This window comes from Rhinoderma darwinii, chromosome 2 (assembly GCF_050947455.1).
Source record: "Rhinoderma darwinii isolate aRhiDar2 chromosome 2, aRhiDar2.hap1, whole genome shotgun sequence".
Taxonomy (NCBI): Eukaryota; Metazoa; Chordata; class Amphibia; order Anura; family Rhinodermatidae; genus Rhinoderma; species Rhinoderma darwinii.
Genome location: NC_134688.1, coordinates 242,083,579 through 242,103,549, shown reverse-complemented (window position 1 = coordinate 242,103,549; position 19,971 = coordinate 242,083,579). Strand labels below are relative to the sequence as shown.

Below are 19,971 nucleotides of genomic sequence, written 5' to 3'. Positions count from 1 at the left end.
TGTGTTGATGTTACTACGATAGATATCAGATAAAAGGTGAATAAGAAAATACAAAAACAAAAGATGTAGCCTATGAAGCATAAGATAACAATAGTGATATAATGTGACCAGTATCATCAGAACCGATCATTAGGACTGGTGATAGATAAACGTGCAAATATATATGAAGTGGTGGGGTATAGTAATACAAATGAATTAAATATTAATAAAATAGTAAAAAACAAAAAAACAAAACAAAAAACGGGGGGGGGGGAGGGGGAGGGGGGGGGAAGAAGGGAGAAAGAAGGGGACAGCTAAAAAGTAAATAAAAATACAACACGTGAAAAAAAGAAGATCATGAATAACATGAAAATACGACGCCTATAATATATATATATTATTGCGAGCAGTGAACACAAACAAATAATAAAAAGCAAAAAACAATATAATGAATAATAATGACATAATGGGTTGTTAAGTGTCAAGAGATGCCAATCAATGAAAATTACAAAATAAATCTAAATCACATATATCATAAAGAGGTATATGATGTAGTATAAATCAGTGAACAGAAATTAAATAGATGAACAATTCCAACGGATAGATTCATTGTCCAGAGGGGTTGATTGATGTATCATAGATATAATTCCATGATGTTTCAAAGGAACAGCGCTCAAAGAAATCGCACGATCTAAACACAATACTGCAGAAAAAGAACAGGCATTAATAACTATTAAAAACATATAAAAACTAAAAGGGAAAAGTTAGTATAAGAGGGATTTATAGGCAAAGTCATATTGCGTACCAACCAGGTAACCTGAATCTTACAGAAAAGCCGAGAAACTTAAATTTTCATTGAGCCCATATGGGGTCATGGTGCCCAGTGTAATGATCCACCTACACTCTTTTTGTGCTAGTACTTTTTTAATGTCCCCCCCTCTCACACCACAATGAATACGGTCAATGCCCCTAACTCGAAAGGTTCTAGGGTCACATCCATGTTTAAGTTTAAAATGTTTTGGGATGGTTTTTAGAGTCGTCAGGTCCACTACATCTCTTGCTGCGGAAATTTCCGCAGCAAGAGATGTAGTGGACCTGACGACTCTAAAAACCATCCCAAAACATTTTAAACTTAAACATGGATGTGACCCTAGAACCTTTCGAGTTAGGGGCATTGACCGTATTCATTGTGGTGTGAGAGGGGGGGACATTAAAAAAGTACTAGCACAAAAAGAGTGTAGGTGGATCATTACACTGGGCACCATGACCCCATATGGGCTCAATGAAAATGTAAGTTTCTCGGCTTTTCTGTAAGATTCAGGTTACCTGGTTGGTACGCAATATGACTTTGCCTATAAATCCCTCTTATACTAACTTTTCCCTTTTAGTTTTTATATGTTTTTAATAGTTATTAATGCCTGTTCTTTTTCTGCAGTATTGTGTTTAGATCGTGCGATTTCTTTGAGCGCTGTTCCTTTGAAACATCATGGAATTATATCTATGATACATCAATCAACCCCTCTGGACAATGAATCTATCCGTTGGAATTGTTCATCTATTTAATTTCTGTTCACTGATTTATACTACATCATATACCTCTTTATGATATATGTGATTTAGATTTATTTTGTAATTTTCATTGATTGGCATCTCTTGACACTTAACAACCCATTATGTCATTATTATTCATTATATTGTTTTTTGCTTTTTATTATTTGTTTGTGTTCACTGCTCGCAATAATATATATATATTATAGGCGTCGTATTTTCATGTTATTCATGATCTTCTTTTTTTCACGTGTTGTATTTTTATTTACTTTTTAGCTGTCCCCTTCTTTCTCCCTTCTTCCCCCCCCCCCTCCCCCCCCCCCCCCCCCCGTTTTTTGTTTTGTTTTTTTGTTTTTTACTATTTTATTAATATTTAATTCATTTGTATTACTATACCCCACCACTTCATATATATTTGCACGTTTATCTATCACCAGTCCTAATGATCGGTTCTGATGATACTGGTCACATTATATCACTATTGTTATCTTATGCTTCATAGGCTACATCTTTTGTTTTTGTATTTTCTTATTCACCTTTTATCTGATATCTATCGTAGTAACATCAACACATCTTCATCTTTTGTCTTATTTGCTGATTATACTCACATTTTCTTAGTATTACACTTGTTCACACACGTACTTGAACATTCCCATACGTCCTGGGGTTTGCGAATGCCGTAGCTGAACCTTGGAGCCTCGCCACGCCCCTCTGTCGTCTATACGTTCGCACTGCGCCTGCTCTGTTCCCATGGACACGCGTCCTCGGGAGCACGCAGGCGCAGTGGGAGCGTGACGGACAGGGGACGTGGATCTCGCGGCTCTGGCAAGGTTCCCGCGCATGCGCCATAGACCAGAACGTGAGGACCGACACCGGAACTACACACTTTTGATTAATGGAACCACATATAAGGCTCAACATCGTACCTCACATTACACTACCCCCTGAGGAAGCCATATCGGCGAAACGCGCGTCGGGGCGCAACATCTTTCAGGCTGCAGTGCGGGACTTTACTAGATTCATTCTAATGGGTAAGCCCACTACTATATTTGTTACACTTGATACAATGTGATTCCACACGGACCAAACATACTGGACTACGTCTCTGATAGCTCTAGTCTTACCTTGGCACTTTGATTCAGATCGTTTGTACCTATTTCTGCCAAGGGCAAAAACAAATATAGACATTTAAACACTACTCTCGAGTAATGTAACAGGCATCAGAGCTATTTGGATTGACTTGGTGTTATAACTTAATTCCTAAATTCTGCTGCTTGTCACTTCAAGTCCATTATATGTGCAGATAATATATCATCTAGACGCTGTCACGTGTGATTCACACTAGGAAGTGTCTTTGTACTAGAATTTGTGTATTTATAGTGGGCTCTATATCCCAATTCGTTAATACTTTAGAAATTACCGCACTGCCTTTTTTCTTCTTTTATTCGGATCCATCTTTGAATTTTATCTGTAATTATAATTTTGTATTGTATGTCCTAATAAAATTTTGCTATTTTTATATTCAACCTTTGTGGCGATATGACTTCTTTTTCTCCCAGTTTATTATAATAAAGTAATTAAACTTACTATAATCTAATTCATTATTATATAATATTACGATTATTGCAAGGTGTAAACACTGTAAAGCAATTATTATATTCAGCAGCAATGTAAACCATGAGCTGATGACCTGTGCATTATCTACATTTTTCAAGTCACCAATTCCTCCCCTAGAACAGTCAAATAGAGGAATAGATAGATTGTATGCACAATCTGATCACATGAACGCACTCACACTTACATAGCTAGAACCTCACATAAACCCTGTATACAGTACATTGGTACAATGACAGCTGCATCTGGAACAGCCCAAATAAAAATGTACCGTTTATTATGGATATGCGGACTATAACTCACCTTGTTGAGTGGGGCTTGTAGCAGATGTAGGAGATCCAGGAATTGGTATCTCAAAAGCACAGAGAAAACCGCTCACTGACAGTCTTACTTTCTGGTTATCTTGGGGAAAGTTCTACAAATAAGAAGATTTAGAATAAGACGAAGATATAGAATCAGACTGTGCCATGCTGTTCAAGGGTAAATACAGACTGGTTCATTTAATTCTTTGATAATGCAGTGCCCTATGCTGGTGTGAATTGACACAGATTTACTACCATAATACCATAGTAAAGTCATTCTCTGTAGTATAAGAATGGCTATAGTTACTACAAAAAAAACTTACTCCTCTCCTCACCAGTCCTTTTTTGGTGGCCTTTAATTCCATTACAGAAGGTAGATCGCTGCCCACAGACAAATTGAGGGCTCACATCACAGTAATCCCCAAGGAGGATAAAGATCCCTCCCAATGCAGTAGTTACCGGCCCATCTCCCTTCTAAATTTAGACTTAAAACTTTTCTCAAGGATTTTGGCTACCCGAATCGCACCATTTTTATCGACAAAAATTAATGGAGATCAGACGGGCTTTCTTCCTACGAGAGAGTCTAGAGATAATACCATTCGAGCAGTCAACATCATTGAGCACATTACCGCCTCCTCGGTCCCAGCGTTTTTGCTCTCCACCGATGCCAAGAAAGCGTTTGACCGGATTGACTGGTTGTTCCTCCAGGAGACTTTATCTTATATAGGTCTGGGCCGGGGTATGCTCACTTGAGTTTGTACTCCTCCCCCACGGCATCGGTGAAGGTCAACGGTCATCATTCCTCCTCCTTTCACATTTCTAACGGAACCCGCCAGGGCTGTCCACCATCTCCTTTGATTTTCACGCTATGTTTGGAATCCTTCTTATGTCATGTCCGTGCCAACCCAGATGTTGCGGGTGTCCAGGTGGAGGCCACGACCCACAAAGTCGCAGCATATGCGGATGACTTGTTATTTTTCCTCTCACGGCCCTGTATCTCGGTACCGAACCTGATGGCCGAATTCCGGTCATTTGCAGCGCTGTCTAACTTCAAAATTAATTTCCAAAAATTGGAAGCTCTTAATGTCTCCCTCTCACCCCAGGAGGTGGCAGCCTTGGCGGATTCCTTCCCCTTTAAGTGGGCGACTAGTTCCATTAAATATCTAGGTATACGGCTCACAAGTCGGCCCTCACACCTTTATTCCTGTAACTATCCACACATATTACGAACACTTCAGGGAGATCTTGAAACAGGGTCGAAAGGGACCTTCACTTGGTTCGGTCGTTGCGCCATATTCAAGATGAATGTGTTGCCTCGGCTGTTGTACATCTTTCAGGCACTCCCAATCTACAACACCACGGCTTTTCTTTACCTCACTCTCTTCTCTAATGCTTAAGTTTATCTGGTCGAACAAACCCGCACGCATTGCACGAACGATTCTGACCCGCACGAGATTTGGGCTTGCCTGATATTCACCGCTACTATCAGTCGGCACATTTGACACGTATTATAGATTGGTGTAGACATGCCGGGTCCAAACCATGGGTTAAGTTGGAACAATCCTTCATATCTCCTCCTCTCTCGGCGGCCCCGTGGCTACTGGATCAGATACCAGCATCGGCCAGATCGCACTCTTATAGGTCCCACCCCGCGAGTTGCGGCACAGGCATTCAAACATTTACGGATCTCCCCACCATCACCACTATACCCAGTATTAGGTAAATCCCTCTTTTCAGCCGGGTTGTGAACCCGGGCAATTCTCCCGCAAACGTTTAGTAGGGGCGACGCAGGCTCGCCATTATATCACTGATGGCAGTTGGAAGACGACATCTCAATTAGCGGACAGGGCAGATCCGGGACACCTTCCGCTTTGGCAGGCCTCCCAGCTCCATCACTTTCTGTTATCTCTTGCTCCTGCGGCCGATTTCTCGCGTGATCTTACAACATTTGAAATGCAATGCACAATGTCGGGCACGGTCAGTCACGCCCTTTCGGTAAACTATAGTCTCAAATTCCCCAACGCCAGACTCACACCCCTCATACTTGGCTAAGTGGGAGACGGATCTTGACATAAGTTTTACCGCGGATGAGCGTACTCTACTGTATACCATGACTCATCAGTCCTCTATATCAAGTAGAATTCAGGAGGCGGGATACAAGCTTCTGACGAGGTGGTACAGGGTTCCTTCCAGGCTTAATAAATTTTATCCGGAGGTGTCTCCTATGTGTTGGAGATGCGGGATGGGGGTCGGGGATCTCCTACACATGTTTTGGGGGTGTCAGCGCTTAAAAACGTTCTGGGAGAAGGTTTGGACTGTAACATCTCGGTTTACGGACTATACGTTGCCCAGATCCCCGGGCTTCTTCCTGCTTCATCTGTGTGACATCCCGATCTCCACATACAAGAAGTTAATAATACGGCATCTGATCAACACGGCACGTGCTTGCATCCCGGCTATGTGGAAACAGGTAGAGGCCCCTTCGGTGCGCCTTTGGTTTCAGAAGATCCAGGAAGTGAAACGGATGGAGGAGCTTACAGCTTCCCTAAGGGACACTCATGATAAGTTTATGCGTGTGTGGTCTACGTGGGTAGGCTTTGAGAACGCTTCGGTGTATCTAGATCTAATGTCTTAGTGGTGCGTTATTGGATTTTCAGGTTCCTCTTCTGAGACGTCTGATTATGGGGCGGACCCTGAGGATAAGTTCCCCCTTAATACCCTTCTTTCCCTCCCCTCCTTCCTTCACCGATCCGGTTCCCTTTTCTTCTTTTGTGTTTTCTATGACTGTATAATAGATATGGCATGTGGGCACCAATGCCTATGTTTTACAGAGTTGTGAAATGTGTTATTTCTCTGTTACTCACCTTTCATAAATGAATAAAAACAGAATAAAAAAAAAAAAGAATGGCTATAGTTTGCCATGTCTGTGACAGGGATAGCGCAGTTTATTACTACCAGGTATGTAATGTTAGAGTCATTTTCAGGAGGTAGTTTGCTGCACTCTCTATTTTTCTAAAGCGAATGCTCATCCCCACTGCTCTGAACACAACTATTTTGTATTTCATTGGAGGAAAGAAGTTTTATCAAAATCAGTACCAGCTAAACTGAAAGCTATATGCCCATATTAAATTCTATGATTAGGAATCTTGCTTATTCTAGATATGATTAAGCCAGAGAATAAAGAACTATTCATTCGCTGGAGCATTATTCCCAAAATATGCTGCTCCATTCAAAAACCCTTATCACTGCGATCGTGCAGTGAGGAGGAACAGGGGTCGAAGCCCAGAATTCATTCATTTATCGCCTATTCTGTGGATAGGTGATAAATAATAATTGTGGGAAAACACATTTAAGTATGTAGAAGGGGACCAATGTGTTATCATAAATGTGTTAACCATAATATATATAACAATAAATAAACTTGGGCTACCATATTAGAAGTACACACAAATTGAAAGAGGCACATACCCTCAAAATCTCCAGGTGGCAAAATAGTACCCCACAGGTAGCAGGTAGCAGCAGGGATACATTGAAGTACCATGAAGTATTGCAGTGCTTCACAGCCGGGCTCCCACTTTAACAGACAGGATCAGAGACACATCTAATCGCAAAAGTTTAGCCCCTTAGATAACATGGCCAATAGCCCTTGATAGAGGGAGGTGGCTTTGTCAGCCCATCAGTGGCCTGCAATGCAATCGCGGGCGCCAATTGCTTACCATGGCAGCCTGGGGCCTAACAGGTTTACGATGGCCATCTGCATCTGGCATGGCCAAACAGGTTGCCTGTCAGTGTAATACTGACAGGCAATAATGTTTTGGAATTTAAGTCCTCTAGGATGACAAAATAAAAGTAAAATCAAGCTGAAAAAGTAAGTTGAAAAAATGAAGTTAACTTGATATTTTTACCGCACGTAATCCGGAAAAACAAAAAAAACGCAAAAGACAATGGCATAATTGCTGTATGTTTTTTATATTTGCCTCCCCAAAATATTTATAAAAATTCATCAATAAATTATATGTACTCTAAAATGGTACCAATAACAACTACAACCCGTTACGCAAAAAAACTAGCCCTCGCACGGCTATGTCAAAAAATGAAAACGATATGGGTCTCAGAACGCGGAGACATCACTTTTTCCCATAAAGCAAGTTTTTATTTTAAGTACTCAAAAGTCAAAAAATCTATAGATATTTGGTATCGCAATATATTCGTACCAACCCGTATAATAAGTCGACTTGTTATTGTTACTGCACGATAAACAGCGGGGAAAAAAAAACATGCAAAAATTAAAGGGGGAATTGTTGGGTTTTATTGCAACCGTTTATCACAATGCGAACCTTAGTGATCAGTTGTAATCTCTGGGGAACTCTGGTAGTTGGGGTGCTTTGATACCAGACAATATGGGCCGTAGAAACGAGTACCCATCAATGAGACAGCTCATTGATCGGTGCCCGTTTGCTCATTTCACAGGGAGCTATGATCAGTAATGTATGGGGACAAGCAATCATTACTACCATCGCTCATCCCCATGCATTTCCATAATTTCGACAGCACATCTCTGTTTACACTAGGAGGAGATGTGCTGTCGACAACGATATTTTCTACGGCATAAACGATACGATCAGGCGATGAACGTGCTTTTGATCTTTCATTGGCTGATCGTTGCCCTATTTACACAGGGGAATGATCGGGAACGAGCATTCAGATGAATGCTCATTTGCCCTATCATTGGCCCGTGTAAGAGGGCCGTAAGTGTTCAATTCTCCTGCAGCACCATGATTAGAAAAATTATTCATTTCATACTTCATTACAAAGAGACACTCTTTGTAAGTGCTCTCCACTGTGGCCAAGAGAAGAGGATCCTGGGACAGGGGACCCGCTGTATTAACTCAGAATTTCCTAATAGGGTATATGAAAATGGGTTTTCCAATCTGACAACCCCTTTAAAGAGGCTCTGTCACTAGTTTGGTAATGCCCAATCTCCTAGCTAATCTAATAGGCGCTGTCACATTGATCATGCTAGTGAAAATTGTGCCCCAAAACGTTTATTATTTTAAAAGTTATGAGCTTTTTTCTAAATATGTAATTGAGCCTTTATTAGACAACTGGGAGGTAACAGCAGCGATTCTCCTGAGGTGGAGCTACCTCACAGCCTCTGACGCTGTCCTATCAGCATGAAGCTGCTTCACACAGTGTGAGAGACTGAGGCTGGAGGGAAGGAGGATCACTTCAAATAGCCATATCTCCGACTGTGGACTACCTAGAACAGTGGCATATGTTCCATATGACACTAGGATCGCAGTTCTAGCTGTGACACAACCGGAGATATTGCCAGTTGAATACACAGTCGGGAATTAAAGCTATATACTATACGATCACACTGTTTTGCTGGGCAGGGAAGAGGGAGAAGCTGTATGCTGATTGGACAACGTCATACAGAAAACATTACACCGCCCAGAGTGAAAAGAAAGAGTCACCTCCTATTTGGCCATTAGAGGCACATTAGCATATTTAGAAAAATGCTCATAACTTTGCAAATAATAAACATTTTTTAAAAACAAATCACACTGTAGTTATCAGCATCATAGCACCTATTAGATTAGTTAGGAGATAGGGAATTAATAAATTGGTGACAGTCTCTTTAAGGCTCAAAATAGGCAAACCTTAACGGACTACACGAATGATCCCTATAACCGAGCTAAACCTTTTGAAAAGTCTTCTCATGGTGAGTATAATCTGCACCAATAAAACTTATAGTTTCCATTGCTTTTTGCTGTTGTGCTGTTTCCAGCTCACACATGTGTAAAAATTATGGAATTATACAATTTTACAAATTCCACATGATTGATTGGTTCGTTGTTCTGTTTCTCTTAATTTTCTTCCATCATATAGTGCTAGTCCTGTCATAAATAGAGGAACAGAATTGTAACATCTGCCATTTTAAGTTCTCTGGGTTGATCAACTCCTGATGACAACCCAAGTTTGGGGGCAGCAGTATCGTCTGACACAGAACACTTGCTGCAAGCAAGATTCCGAATAGACCACAAAGTGAAAAAAATAAGCTGAATGTTACACTGTCAAAAAGGGTGACATTAATAATGGACAATTAGGGTAAGGACACGTCGCAGCATCCGCATCCAGCTAAAAAGCCCACCCATGTGCGGTGGGCTTGGATTACAAATTGTTAGTTAATGGCTGCACAATTTTGCAGGTAATACAACAATTTAATCTGTAAAACGGCGAGGGCATTAACTTTGATCTATTGGCGTGGTTTTTGGCCGCACTCTGGGTAAGTTTTCCCATACATCCACCCCTAAATGAGTCCCCATAGTGTGAGTATGCATCTACTCTAAGCAATAATGACAACCTGCGCTTACCTTAATGTTAGATCCATGCACTTCAGCAAGAAGGATCTGTTCAGGCTTCAAACCACATAGTTCACTCAACTGTTTCTTCAGTCCTGTGTACTTCTCATCCATATTCAGCCTCAGCCCATAGCGTACGGGTGTTGTACCATCTAATTTAATAACTTGAAATGCATATAAGAAATGTTAATAACGAATATTGCATTGAAAAATGATCAGTCACTTTTCAAAAACAGAGGATAACTATGCCAATATGTTTGAGGCCTCATGCACACGGCTGTGCCCATAATCACCGGCCGCAATTGCGGGCAAGGCCGGCCGCCGAACGCATTTTTGGCCCGTGCTCCCATACAAAGTTATGGGACCACGGCTCCAAAAAAGCAAAAGATAGGACATGTTCTATTTTTTGAGGTACAATTCTATGGCCCAGACACCTTCCCGTAAATAAACGGGAAGGTGTCTGTGGAAAATCGAAGTGAATGGGTCCGGACCGTTATTGTGGTTACGCAATTACGGCCGATTTTTACGGTCGTGTGCATAGGGCCTAAATGCTTGTTTTTATGGTCCTGGGAACATGGACTGCGGATCAAGGAACAAATTGCAATTTATTTATACCATTAAGCGTAATAAGAGTAGTTAGCCAAATGATCTTTAGGGAAATAATGTGGCAATATGGGTTATGTTGGGGTTTGTGAAAAAATATGTCACTATAGTTAAGGGATGCCGACTCTGTACCTGAAACTTACATGACTTGTCCCCGAATGTACTCAAGTCCAAATTTTAACATAAACCAATATAAGGCTCTGTTCACACAGTTTTTTGATACGTGTTTTGCCACGGAAACCAAGGCAAAAAACTGCCAAAATTGTCTCCCAGGAAAAACCGCTTGCGGGAAAAAAGAAGCGACATGCCCTATATTGATGCGTTTTCCACCTCCAAAACCCCATTGAAAGCAATGGCAGACCGAAAAAACGTTGACACGTTTTTTGACACGGTTCATGTCATTAACTGGTCGTGGTTTTTCCCTTTGCCTGTTGAAGAAATAGGTGAAAACAAAGTGACAAAAATCACGTCAGAAAACTGAAAAAAAAAAAGGAGCGGATTTTTCCAGGCAGAATTTTCTGCCTGCAAAAAACTCAGTGTGAACGTACCCAGGGGAAATATGCCACTAGCAACCAACAGATCCCTGGGAAATTATTTGTATTTACAGTACATTAAATTCATTTTTTATTCTTAATGCAACCATGGCTTCTACTAGTCATACAACTAGTCTATGAATTATAGTTTTCACCAAGTACAATACTGTAATTTCCTAATAAACTCATTACCAAAAATAACTAGCAGAATAACTAACCAATGGGGCATTTCATCCCTCTTTTATTAAAGCTCCATTTAAAAAACAAAGAAACAAAAACATTTTATGGTCCATTTTCGGTAATTCAGTAATAACTGGTAAAAACCTCAGTTCCAAAGTAAATGCGGGTTAATGTCAACACAGAAACTTCTTGAATGACATGCACAATTTTCTCAGAAACGACTTTAAGGGATTATGTAAAATATATTTTACAAGGTGTCAGGACAAAAAGTGCGAATACTGTAATATACATGGTGTTAAAATTCTGCCTCTGCTAGCACCTACAACATATACAGGGGAGCAGGGAGCTGTCAGAAAGGCTGCAGGTTTGTCAGTATGTATTGTTTTTTTTTTGGCAACATTCAGAATATATTTCCTTGTACCTGGAAGCTATTCCCTGTATTAAGATTTTGGAATAAAATTGAAACTCAAGTTTCATTTTAAACTTCACTGCGCCGGATCACCGTTTCCCTTTCTTTCCATGTATTGTTTTTTTTTAGCAGAGCGGCAGCTTGTTGTCTGGGCTAAGGAGCAACTGACAAAATCTTAAAGCGGGTTTACAGACCCTAAAAATTGATGGGCCATCAATCGCATAGCTATATCGCTATCTGCAGTGTAAATGAATGGAGAGAATTGTATGGCGCTGATTGGTCACTGATTGGTCAGCGTCATACACTCCTCTGTAAAACGCCCACTTCGCCATATAGTAAAACACGCCCAGTTGTCCATTGAGAAACTCATTATCATAAAGCTAATATAGGTCATAACTCCGTCAAAAATGATCGTTTTTCTAAATAAAAACCACTGCTGTAATCTACATTACAGCGCCGATCACATCATGTACAATATAGGCCACTTATAATCTGGTGACAGAGCCTCTTTAAGTGCTGACAAACATCTACAGAGCAGTGTCGTATCACACTATAGAATCATCAGCACATGTGGTAGTGTAATGCAGCCATTTGTAAAAATGTGGTTAATGACTTTTACATCAAACTATTCATTTATTCAAGGCAAACATATTAATGTTATCACCTGTGATTTCCAAATGCATGTAACTGTCCATGGGGAGAGGCAGGGAAAGAAAATTGAATGGATCGAATCGGACACTGACATGCCCACATGTTTTACATTTCACTTGTGATCTCAACTGTCCATGAAACAAGTCCACAACTATAGACCGGTTTCTCCTTAAGTGATTGTCCCAGGCCTGAAAAGCAGAAATCGATGGTTAGTCACAACAGCAGGCAAAGAATGAACATGTGGGTTTCTAATTCCCAGCTTTAGAGGAAGCAAACGACAATGAAGCTAATTGAGAATGAAAAGTATAGTAGCAATCATTCATTTGGCGATATTCCTGCATAGCGCACTGTAGAAAGGCACTGCATATGGTGATGCAAATTGAAAAAACCATTAACTGCTGCTTCTATTAATTGAACATGATGCACAAAGCTCTTGAAGTATTTAGAGATCTGCTTCCAGCTATACAAACATTTGACAGCCTGATGACTATACACATTTTTAAACACAAGAGAAACAGACGGCACATATGGGAAGCCATATATTAGGATAAAGAGAACCTATTAAACTAGATTTGAATTGCCACTTAAACTTTTCAAAAGAAAGACAGAAATGTCCGGCTTTTTGACAGCTGCTTCTTTCTGTACTATTAGGACACAGACAATCATATCTGTGTCTCGTTGGTTGGGACCGGTACAAAACCGCATACACCCCCTTGCTTTATAGCTTTGTGTTGGCTATTAATTCATAATCATAAAGTCCGTTATATGTATTCGCTAATATGCAACACTCTTGCAAAATAAAAATTGAATGTTAACTAAAATATTTGGAAACTGCATTATGAGCAACTCCCCAGTATAGATCTATTACCAGAAATGCTCATTTTCGGAGCATGAGTGTGATTTAGGTAATGGAGGACAGCAGCAGTGGGGAGACTCTAAATTTCTCAAAGTTGCTCTCCTGGTGCAATCCACATCACACACATGTGCACCATTTATGGCTGTATTCTGTGAATGCAACGAGAGGAGATGTTGTGATGGTGGTTAGCACATTGGAACAGTTGGGTTCCGTTGGCTAGAATACAGCTCTGTGCAGGATCGACGTATTCCTTGGTACTAAATACATCAGGACAAAACAGAGAACGGATTCTCTGCATTGTCCGGACAGCATCATATCCTGTTTTTGGCACTTAAAGGTTTATTCCTATAATATACATTTATGGCATACCACAGGATGTCGTGTAAATGTCTGATAAATGCAGGTTCCAGCTCTAGGACCCATCTCTTTCTTAAAATTGGGGGTTCCCCGACCATGTCCCCACCTGTTGAAATGGACGCTGTATCCAGGCAAAGAATCAGTGGCAAGATGGCCAGGAGTCTGAAAACAGAAAAGCACAGCGACTACCTCCGCACTGATTCCCCTGATGGTCGCTATCAGGGCACCCTCAATCTAGAGATAGGTGCTGGTCCTAGAGCTGGAATCTGCATTTATCAGACATTTATGGCATATGCTATCGATATGCCATAAAGTTCTGAGATGTTAATAAACCTTAAACATATGGCTCACGCATAAAGCCATATTATGGGTGATGCTGTTAGGCCATATTCACACATTCACGATTCTGTCAGAATTTGAGCACCTAAATCCTGACAGAATTTGCGAACATTCTGCCGGCATTTCATGTGGATGGAGTATTTTATGCCCCATTCACATGATCAGGAAAATATTTGCACATAATAATGAATGCGCTGAAGATTTTCAAGTTCACAGAATGTACATTATTGTTGCGGATTCCGCACTGAAAAGCTGCGGATTAGCGCCATTGAACTACAATAGGTCTAATCCGCGTGCAGATCTGATGGCTAATTTGCAACAGAACTCCAAATTTCAGCTGCCTATGACATATCCGTGCTGTGTGAACATGGCCTAACACAGCCTGTATTTTGTGGACAGCAATGGCATTGCTGCCGCTAGGAATTTGATTTCTCCATTGTGCCTGTCCTCTGAAACCTAGATCACTCCCACCTATAAAAGGTACTATTATATGGGCTGATTCCTAGGCGGTAAAACTAGCGCCAATCAACGATACAGCACGTGGAACGGCACTGCAATATTCGTAATGCACCTGGACTAACGATCGTTAATACAATCATTCATCCACATACATTTGCATATTGTCGGCTGCACATTTCCAGAGACGTTCTGCCAACTAGCGACCATTTTCATAGCCTCATAAAATACGTGATCGGCCGACGAACGAGCGTTTGTTAGTTCATCGGCAGACCTTTGCTTTGTTTACACAGGGCAATGATTGGGAACGAGTGCTCGTATGGACGCTCGTTCGTACATTGGTCAGTGTAAAACAACCTTAAAAGAGAGATTCAGATAACAGATGTATATTAGGGAATTGCTGACAATACAGTTTCCTAGTATAAGAGCTTCACTTTAAATTCAAAACCATTAATACAATTAAACAAAGCTGTACTTTAGGCAAAGGAGAACAGTCACTATTGAGCGGATTTCATTTTCTTTCTACCAATGAAAGATTCCCCACGATATGGGAATAAGATTTGTGTAAACAGTATGCATATATACTAACCTCAGCAGCAACTTCCCAGTCTGGTCGCCCATCACTGTCCTTGAGCTCAACATATGGCTTGTCATGGACTCTATTGAGGTCTTCATGGAGGCCATCTAGAAGAAACGCAAGAAGCTCTTGGGAGTCCTGCTGCTGAAAGCCATTGAACCGAGGGGCATATTTTGCTATTGTCCACTGTAAACAGAAAATGAACAAACACACAATAGAAATTTTATACTCATAATCAGTTAAGATGATGATGTTTTGGTTCTAAATCTCTAAAATTAAAAATTAGGTTCTTAAAAAAGGAACAATCTATCAAAACGAAGAAACTTGTCAAATGTGTATACAGTAGAACGACTATAGGAAATTTTGGGTTAAAATCCATTATTTGCGTATTATATGGTCAACTTAAAAGATGTAACAAAAACATACCACACAGACTTAACCCCTTAATGACCTATTTTGGACCTTAATGACGAAGCCATTTTATACGTTTTTCCATCGTCTCATTCAAAGAGCTATAACTTTTTTATTTTTGAGTCGACATAGCTGTTTAAGGTCTTGTTTTTTTGCGGGACAAGTTGTAATTTTTAATAGCACCATTTTGGGGTACATAGAATTTATTGATTAGCTTTTATTGACTTTTTTTGGGGGGGATAGAAAAGAAACCTGCAATTTCGCCACACTATTTTGCATCCTAAATCTACGCCGTTTACCGTGTGGTATAAATAACACAATAACTTTATTCAGCGGGTTGTTGCGATTGCAACGATACCAAATTAAAGAGATTTTGTATGTTTTACTACTTTTACACAGTGAAAACACTTTTTTTCAAAATTATTTGTTTTTGCGTCTCCATATTTGAAGAGCCAAAACGTTTTTATTTTTTCGCCGATGCAGTTGTATGAGGGCTTTTTTTTTGCGGGACGAATTGTAGTTTTTATCGGTACCATTTTGGAGTAGAAGCGACTTTTTGATCACTTTTTATAAAAAAAAAATTTAAAGCTGGATTCAAAGAAAACAGCAATTTTTGAATGGTTTATTATTTTATTTTTTACGACGTTCACCGTGCGGGTTAAATGATGTAAGAAGTTTATAGCTGGGGTCGTTCCTGACGTGGCGATACCAAATATGTGTAACTTTTTTACTTTATTTTGTTATTTAATAGTAAAGCATTTTGCAAGGGGAAAAAGTTGTTTTTTCTTTTTTTTTTTTACTTTTTATTAAACTTTTTTACTTGTCCCACTAGGGAACTTCAATATGCGATTATCCAATCGCATTTATAATACACTGCAATACTTCTGTATTGCAGTGTATTACTGCCTGTCCGTGTAAAACGGACAGGCATCTGCTAGCAGGCATACACTACAGGAAGACCTGGAGGCCTTTATTAGGCCCCCCGGCTGCCATAGAAGACAGACACTCGGCGATCTTATCGCCGGGTGTCGGTGGGATGAGAGGTTGCTCCCTCCCTCTCTCCAAAACCACTCAGATGCGGCGCTCGCTATTGAGCGCCGCATCTGAGGCGTTAAATGGGTGAGATCGATACGAATATCCAAATCACCCGTTTGAACAGGGATGCCCCCAGCTACCTCTGGCAGCTGAGAGCATGGAGAATTAACGGCTCCCTTCTCTGTTTATTTATTACAATGCAGCGCCATAAAAAGGCTATTGCATCGGAATAAAGCCCATTAGTGGCCGCCGTAAAAACACTATAGAACTAAATAAGTCAATAAAACATTTTAAATTCAAAAAGCTAGCCATTAGGTCAAAAATTCCCATTTTTAGCAGGATCCGCTAAAAATTTGTAGGGTGCCTCTTAGCACCAGGTCTCGGGGGAAAGGCAGGTCTGGCAGCGACTTACTCGCCTCTTCTCATTGAAATAAACATGCACAGTCAGCAGAGTCCAGAATGCATGCTTATGGGGAATCGGAAGAGATAGCTGTCAGCCAACAGCCATCTCATTGTGTATGGCCAGCTTTACTCACATTTCATAGTTGGGGGTGCAGCCAACTTCGCACCAGGGTTGTATAACTTAGTTTATTTAGCAGGGTTTAATAATTAATAAAGCCTTTTTAAAGAGGCTCTGTCACCAGATTTTGCAACCCCTATCTGCTATTGCAGCAGATAGGCGCTGCAATGTAGATTACAGTAACGTTTTTATTTTTAAAAAACGAGCATTTTTGGCCAAGTTATGACCATTTTCGTATTTATGCAAATGAGGCTTGCAAAAGTACAACTGGGCGTGTTGAAAAGTAAAAGTACAACTGGGCGTGTATTATGTGCGTACATCGGGGCGTGTTTACTACTTTTACTAGCTGGGCTTTCTGATGAGAAGTATCATCCACTTCTCTTCAGAACGCCCAGCTTCTGGCAGTGCAGCACTGTGACGTCACTCACAGGTCCTGCATCGTGTCGGCACCAGAGGCTACAGATGATTCTGCAGCAGCATCAGCATTTGCAGGTAAGTAGCTACATGGACTTACCTGCAAACGCCGATGCTGCTGCAGAATCATCTGTAGCCTCTGGTGCCGATACGATGCAGGACCTGTGAGTGACGTCACAGATCTGCACTGCCAGAAGCTGGGCGTTCTGAAGAGAAGTGGATGATACTTCTCATCAGAAAGCCCAGCTAGTAAAAGTAGTAAAAACGCCCCGATGTACGCACATAATACACGCCCAGTTGTACTTTTACTTTTCAACACGCCCAGTTGTACTTTTGCAAGCCTCATTTGCATAAATACGAAAATGGTCATAACTTGGCCAAAAATGCTCGTTTTTTAAAAATAAAAACGTTACTGTAATCTACATTGCAGCGCCTATCTGCTGCAATAGCAGATAGGGGTTGCAAAATCTGGTGACAGAGCCTCTTTAACATAGTTTATCTAGTCTGTTTAAATGCTACTTTTTCTCAATACTGTAGGAAATAGATGACCATGTAACGCACATAGCTTACCCTTAGCTTAAGAGGAGCCACATTCTTTTGCGTACCACTCCACAGCTCTTGAACCAAATCGCCATAGCACTTTGCCATATGTCCCTTCATTCCTATGGGGTTTGCTCTAAAGTGAAAGTCCATTAATTATAAAAAGTATATAGATACCTTTATTTCTATGATAACTTTGGCAACTTAGCGAAAAAACATGAATATTCCAGTCTAGGTTATGTGCATATTTTACATTTTCCTTTACATGCATGCAACCAAAAGCTTAGCTATTGGGGTTGCAGAGGATGCAGTCGCACATAGCAATGGCGGATCATCATGTGGGCGGCCCGAACTGCACATATTCTTAAAAACTATGCAGCGCTGTCGCTGCGGAGATGGGAAGAAGGTGCAGGGAGAGCAACTCAGGGCGGGCTTAGCCAGGATAGTGAAATTTAGCAGAGGTTAAAGAGGCTCTGTCCCCACATTATAAGTGGTCTATATTGTACATGATGTGATCGGCGCTGTAATGTAGATTACAGCAGTGTTTTTTATTTAGAAAAACTATACATTTTTCACAGAGTTATGACCTATATTAGCTTTATGCTAATGAGTTTCTCAATGGACAACTGGGCGTGTTTTACTATATGGCCAAGTGGGCGTTGTGGAGAGAAATGTATGACGCTGACCAATCAGCGTCATACACTTCTCTCCATTGATTTACACAGCACTAGCGATATAGCTATATCACTATGTGCAGCCACATACACAAACACTAACATTTCTGCAGTGTTCTGACAATGCTTATACATTACCTCCAGCCAGGACGGGATGTGTATTCAGAATCCTGACCACTTCTCTGTGATTTACAGCACAGCACAGCGAGATCTCACAGTAAATGACCGTTTACAGCGTAATCTCGCGAGACTACGCCTGCTAGGCTGTAAATCACAGAGAAGTGGTCAGGATTTTGAATACACATCCCGTTCTGGCTGGAGGTAATGTATATTCATTGTCAGGGCACTGCAGTAATGTGATAGTGTGTTTATGTGGCTGCACATAGCCATATAGTTATATCGCTATGTACTGTATAAATGAATGGAGAGAGAAGTGTATGACGTAGATTGGTCAGCGTCATACACTTCTCTTTAAAATGCCCTCTTGGCCAAAAAGTAAAACACGCCAGTTGGTCATTAAGAAACTCATTAGCATAAAGCTAAAAATAGTTCATAACTCCATTAAAAATTATCGTTTTTCTAAATAAAAAACACTGCTGTAATCTACATTACAGCGCCGATCACATTATGTAGGAGATAGGGCACTTATAATGCGGTGACAGAGCCTCTTTAAGCACATCTGCTAGTGTTTAGGACATGCCTCTCTACATAAATAGTAGGCTAAAGGACCTTTGATGACTTCATGCCCATGTGACCCCCGCCCACAGTGAAGAAGCAGGATATATGCAGGGGAGAAGGCCCGCCCACCAGTCAGGTCTTTACACAGAGCCCCAGGCTGGCGAGTGCTTTTCCAAACTCCCATCCCTACATCCATCAATTCATCCCTCGATTACCCCCTCCCTTCATCACTCCTTTCATCCCTTCCTTCATCACTGCAGTGTGTGGCGCTATCTACCGGGGGATGTGTGTGTGACGCTATCTACAGAGGCTGTGTGTGTGTGACGCTATCTACAGGGGCTGTGTGTGTGTGACGCTATCTACAGGGGCTGTGTGTGTGTGACGCTATCTACAGGGGCTGTGTGTGTGACGCTATCTACAGGGGCAGTGTGTGTGTGACGCTATCTACAGGGGCAGTGTGTGTGACGCTATCTACAGGGGCAGTGTGTGTGTGACGCTATCTACAGGGGCAGTGTGTGTGTGACGCTATCTACAGGGGCAGTGTGTGTGTGACGCTATCTACAGGGGCAGTGTGTGTGTGACGCTATCTACAGGGGCAGTGTGTGTTTGTGGTGCTTTACTTTACAGTGTTTGACACAATTATTTTCAGGGGCGCAGTGTATGGTGCTATTATATCTAGAAGCACAGTGTGTGGCACCATGATAATTTTATCTTAGTTTATAGGTGTAGAAATGTTGGAAAAGTGAGGAACAGAAGACATCTAAGTCGCAAATTCTGCAGAAATGGGTGATGGTCGGGAGAAGTCGTCATGAAGTCTGGACCGGATGGAGAAGAAAAGAGGAAAAAAGTTACCAGAATCTGAGAAGTCGTCACCTGTGAGTCACTAGATTTATAGAGAATCTGTCACCGCTCCTGACATGTTTATTATAG

At 41.0% G+C, this 19,971-nt stretch overlaps 1 protein-coding gene across 2 annotated transcripts in view; it reads right to left on the bottom strand.

Moving 5' to 3' along the window:
- USP32 (ubiquitin specific peptidase 32) overlaps positions 1–19,971 on the bottom strand; it is a 206,013-nt gene that overhangs the window by 18,828 nt on the left and 167,214 nt on the right. For both annotated transcript variants that reach the window (XM_075853003.1, XM_075853004.1), the window contains exons 21-25: positions 17,720–17,825; positions 14,782–14,955; positions 12,198–12,372; positions 9,821–9,972; positions 3,445–3,556 (exon numbers count right to left, since the gene is read on the bottom strand). In XM_075853003.1, coding sequence (XP_075709118.1) covers positions 3,445–3,556; positions 9,821–9,972; positions 12,198–12,372; positions 14,782–14,955; positions 17,720–17,825 — 719 coding nt within the window. The remainder of the gene's footprint in view (positions 1–3,444; positions 3,557–9,820; positions 9,973–12,197; positions 12,373–14,781; positions 14,956–17,719; positions 17,826–19,971) is intronic.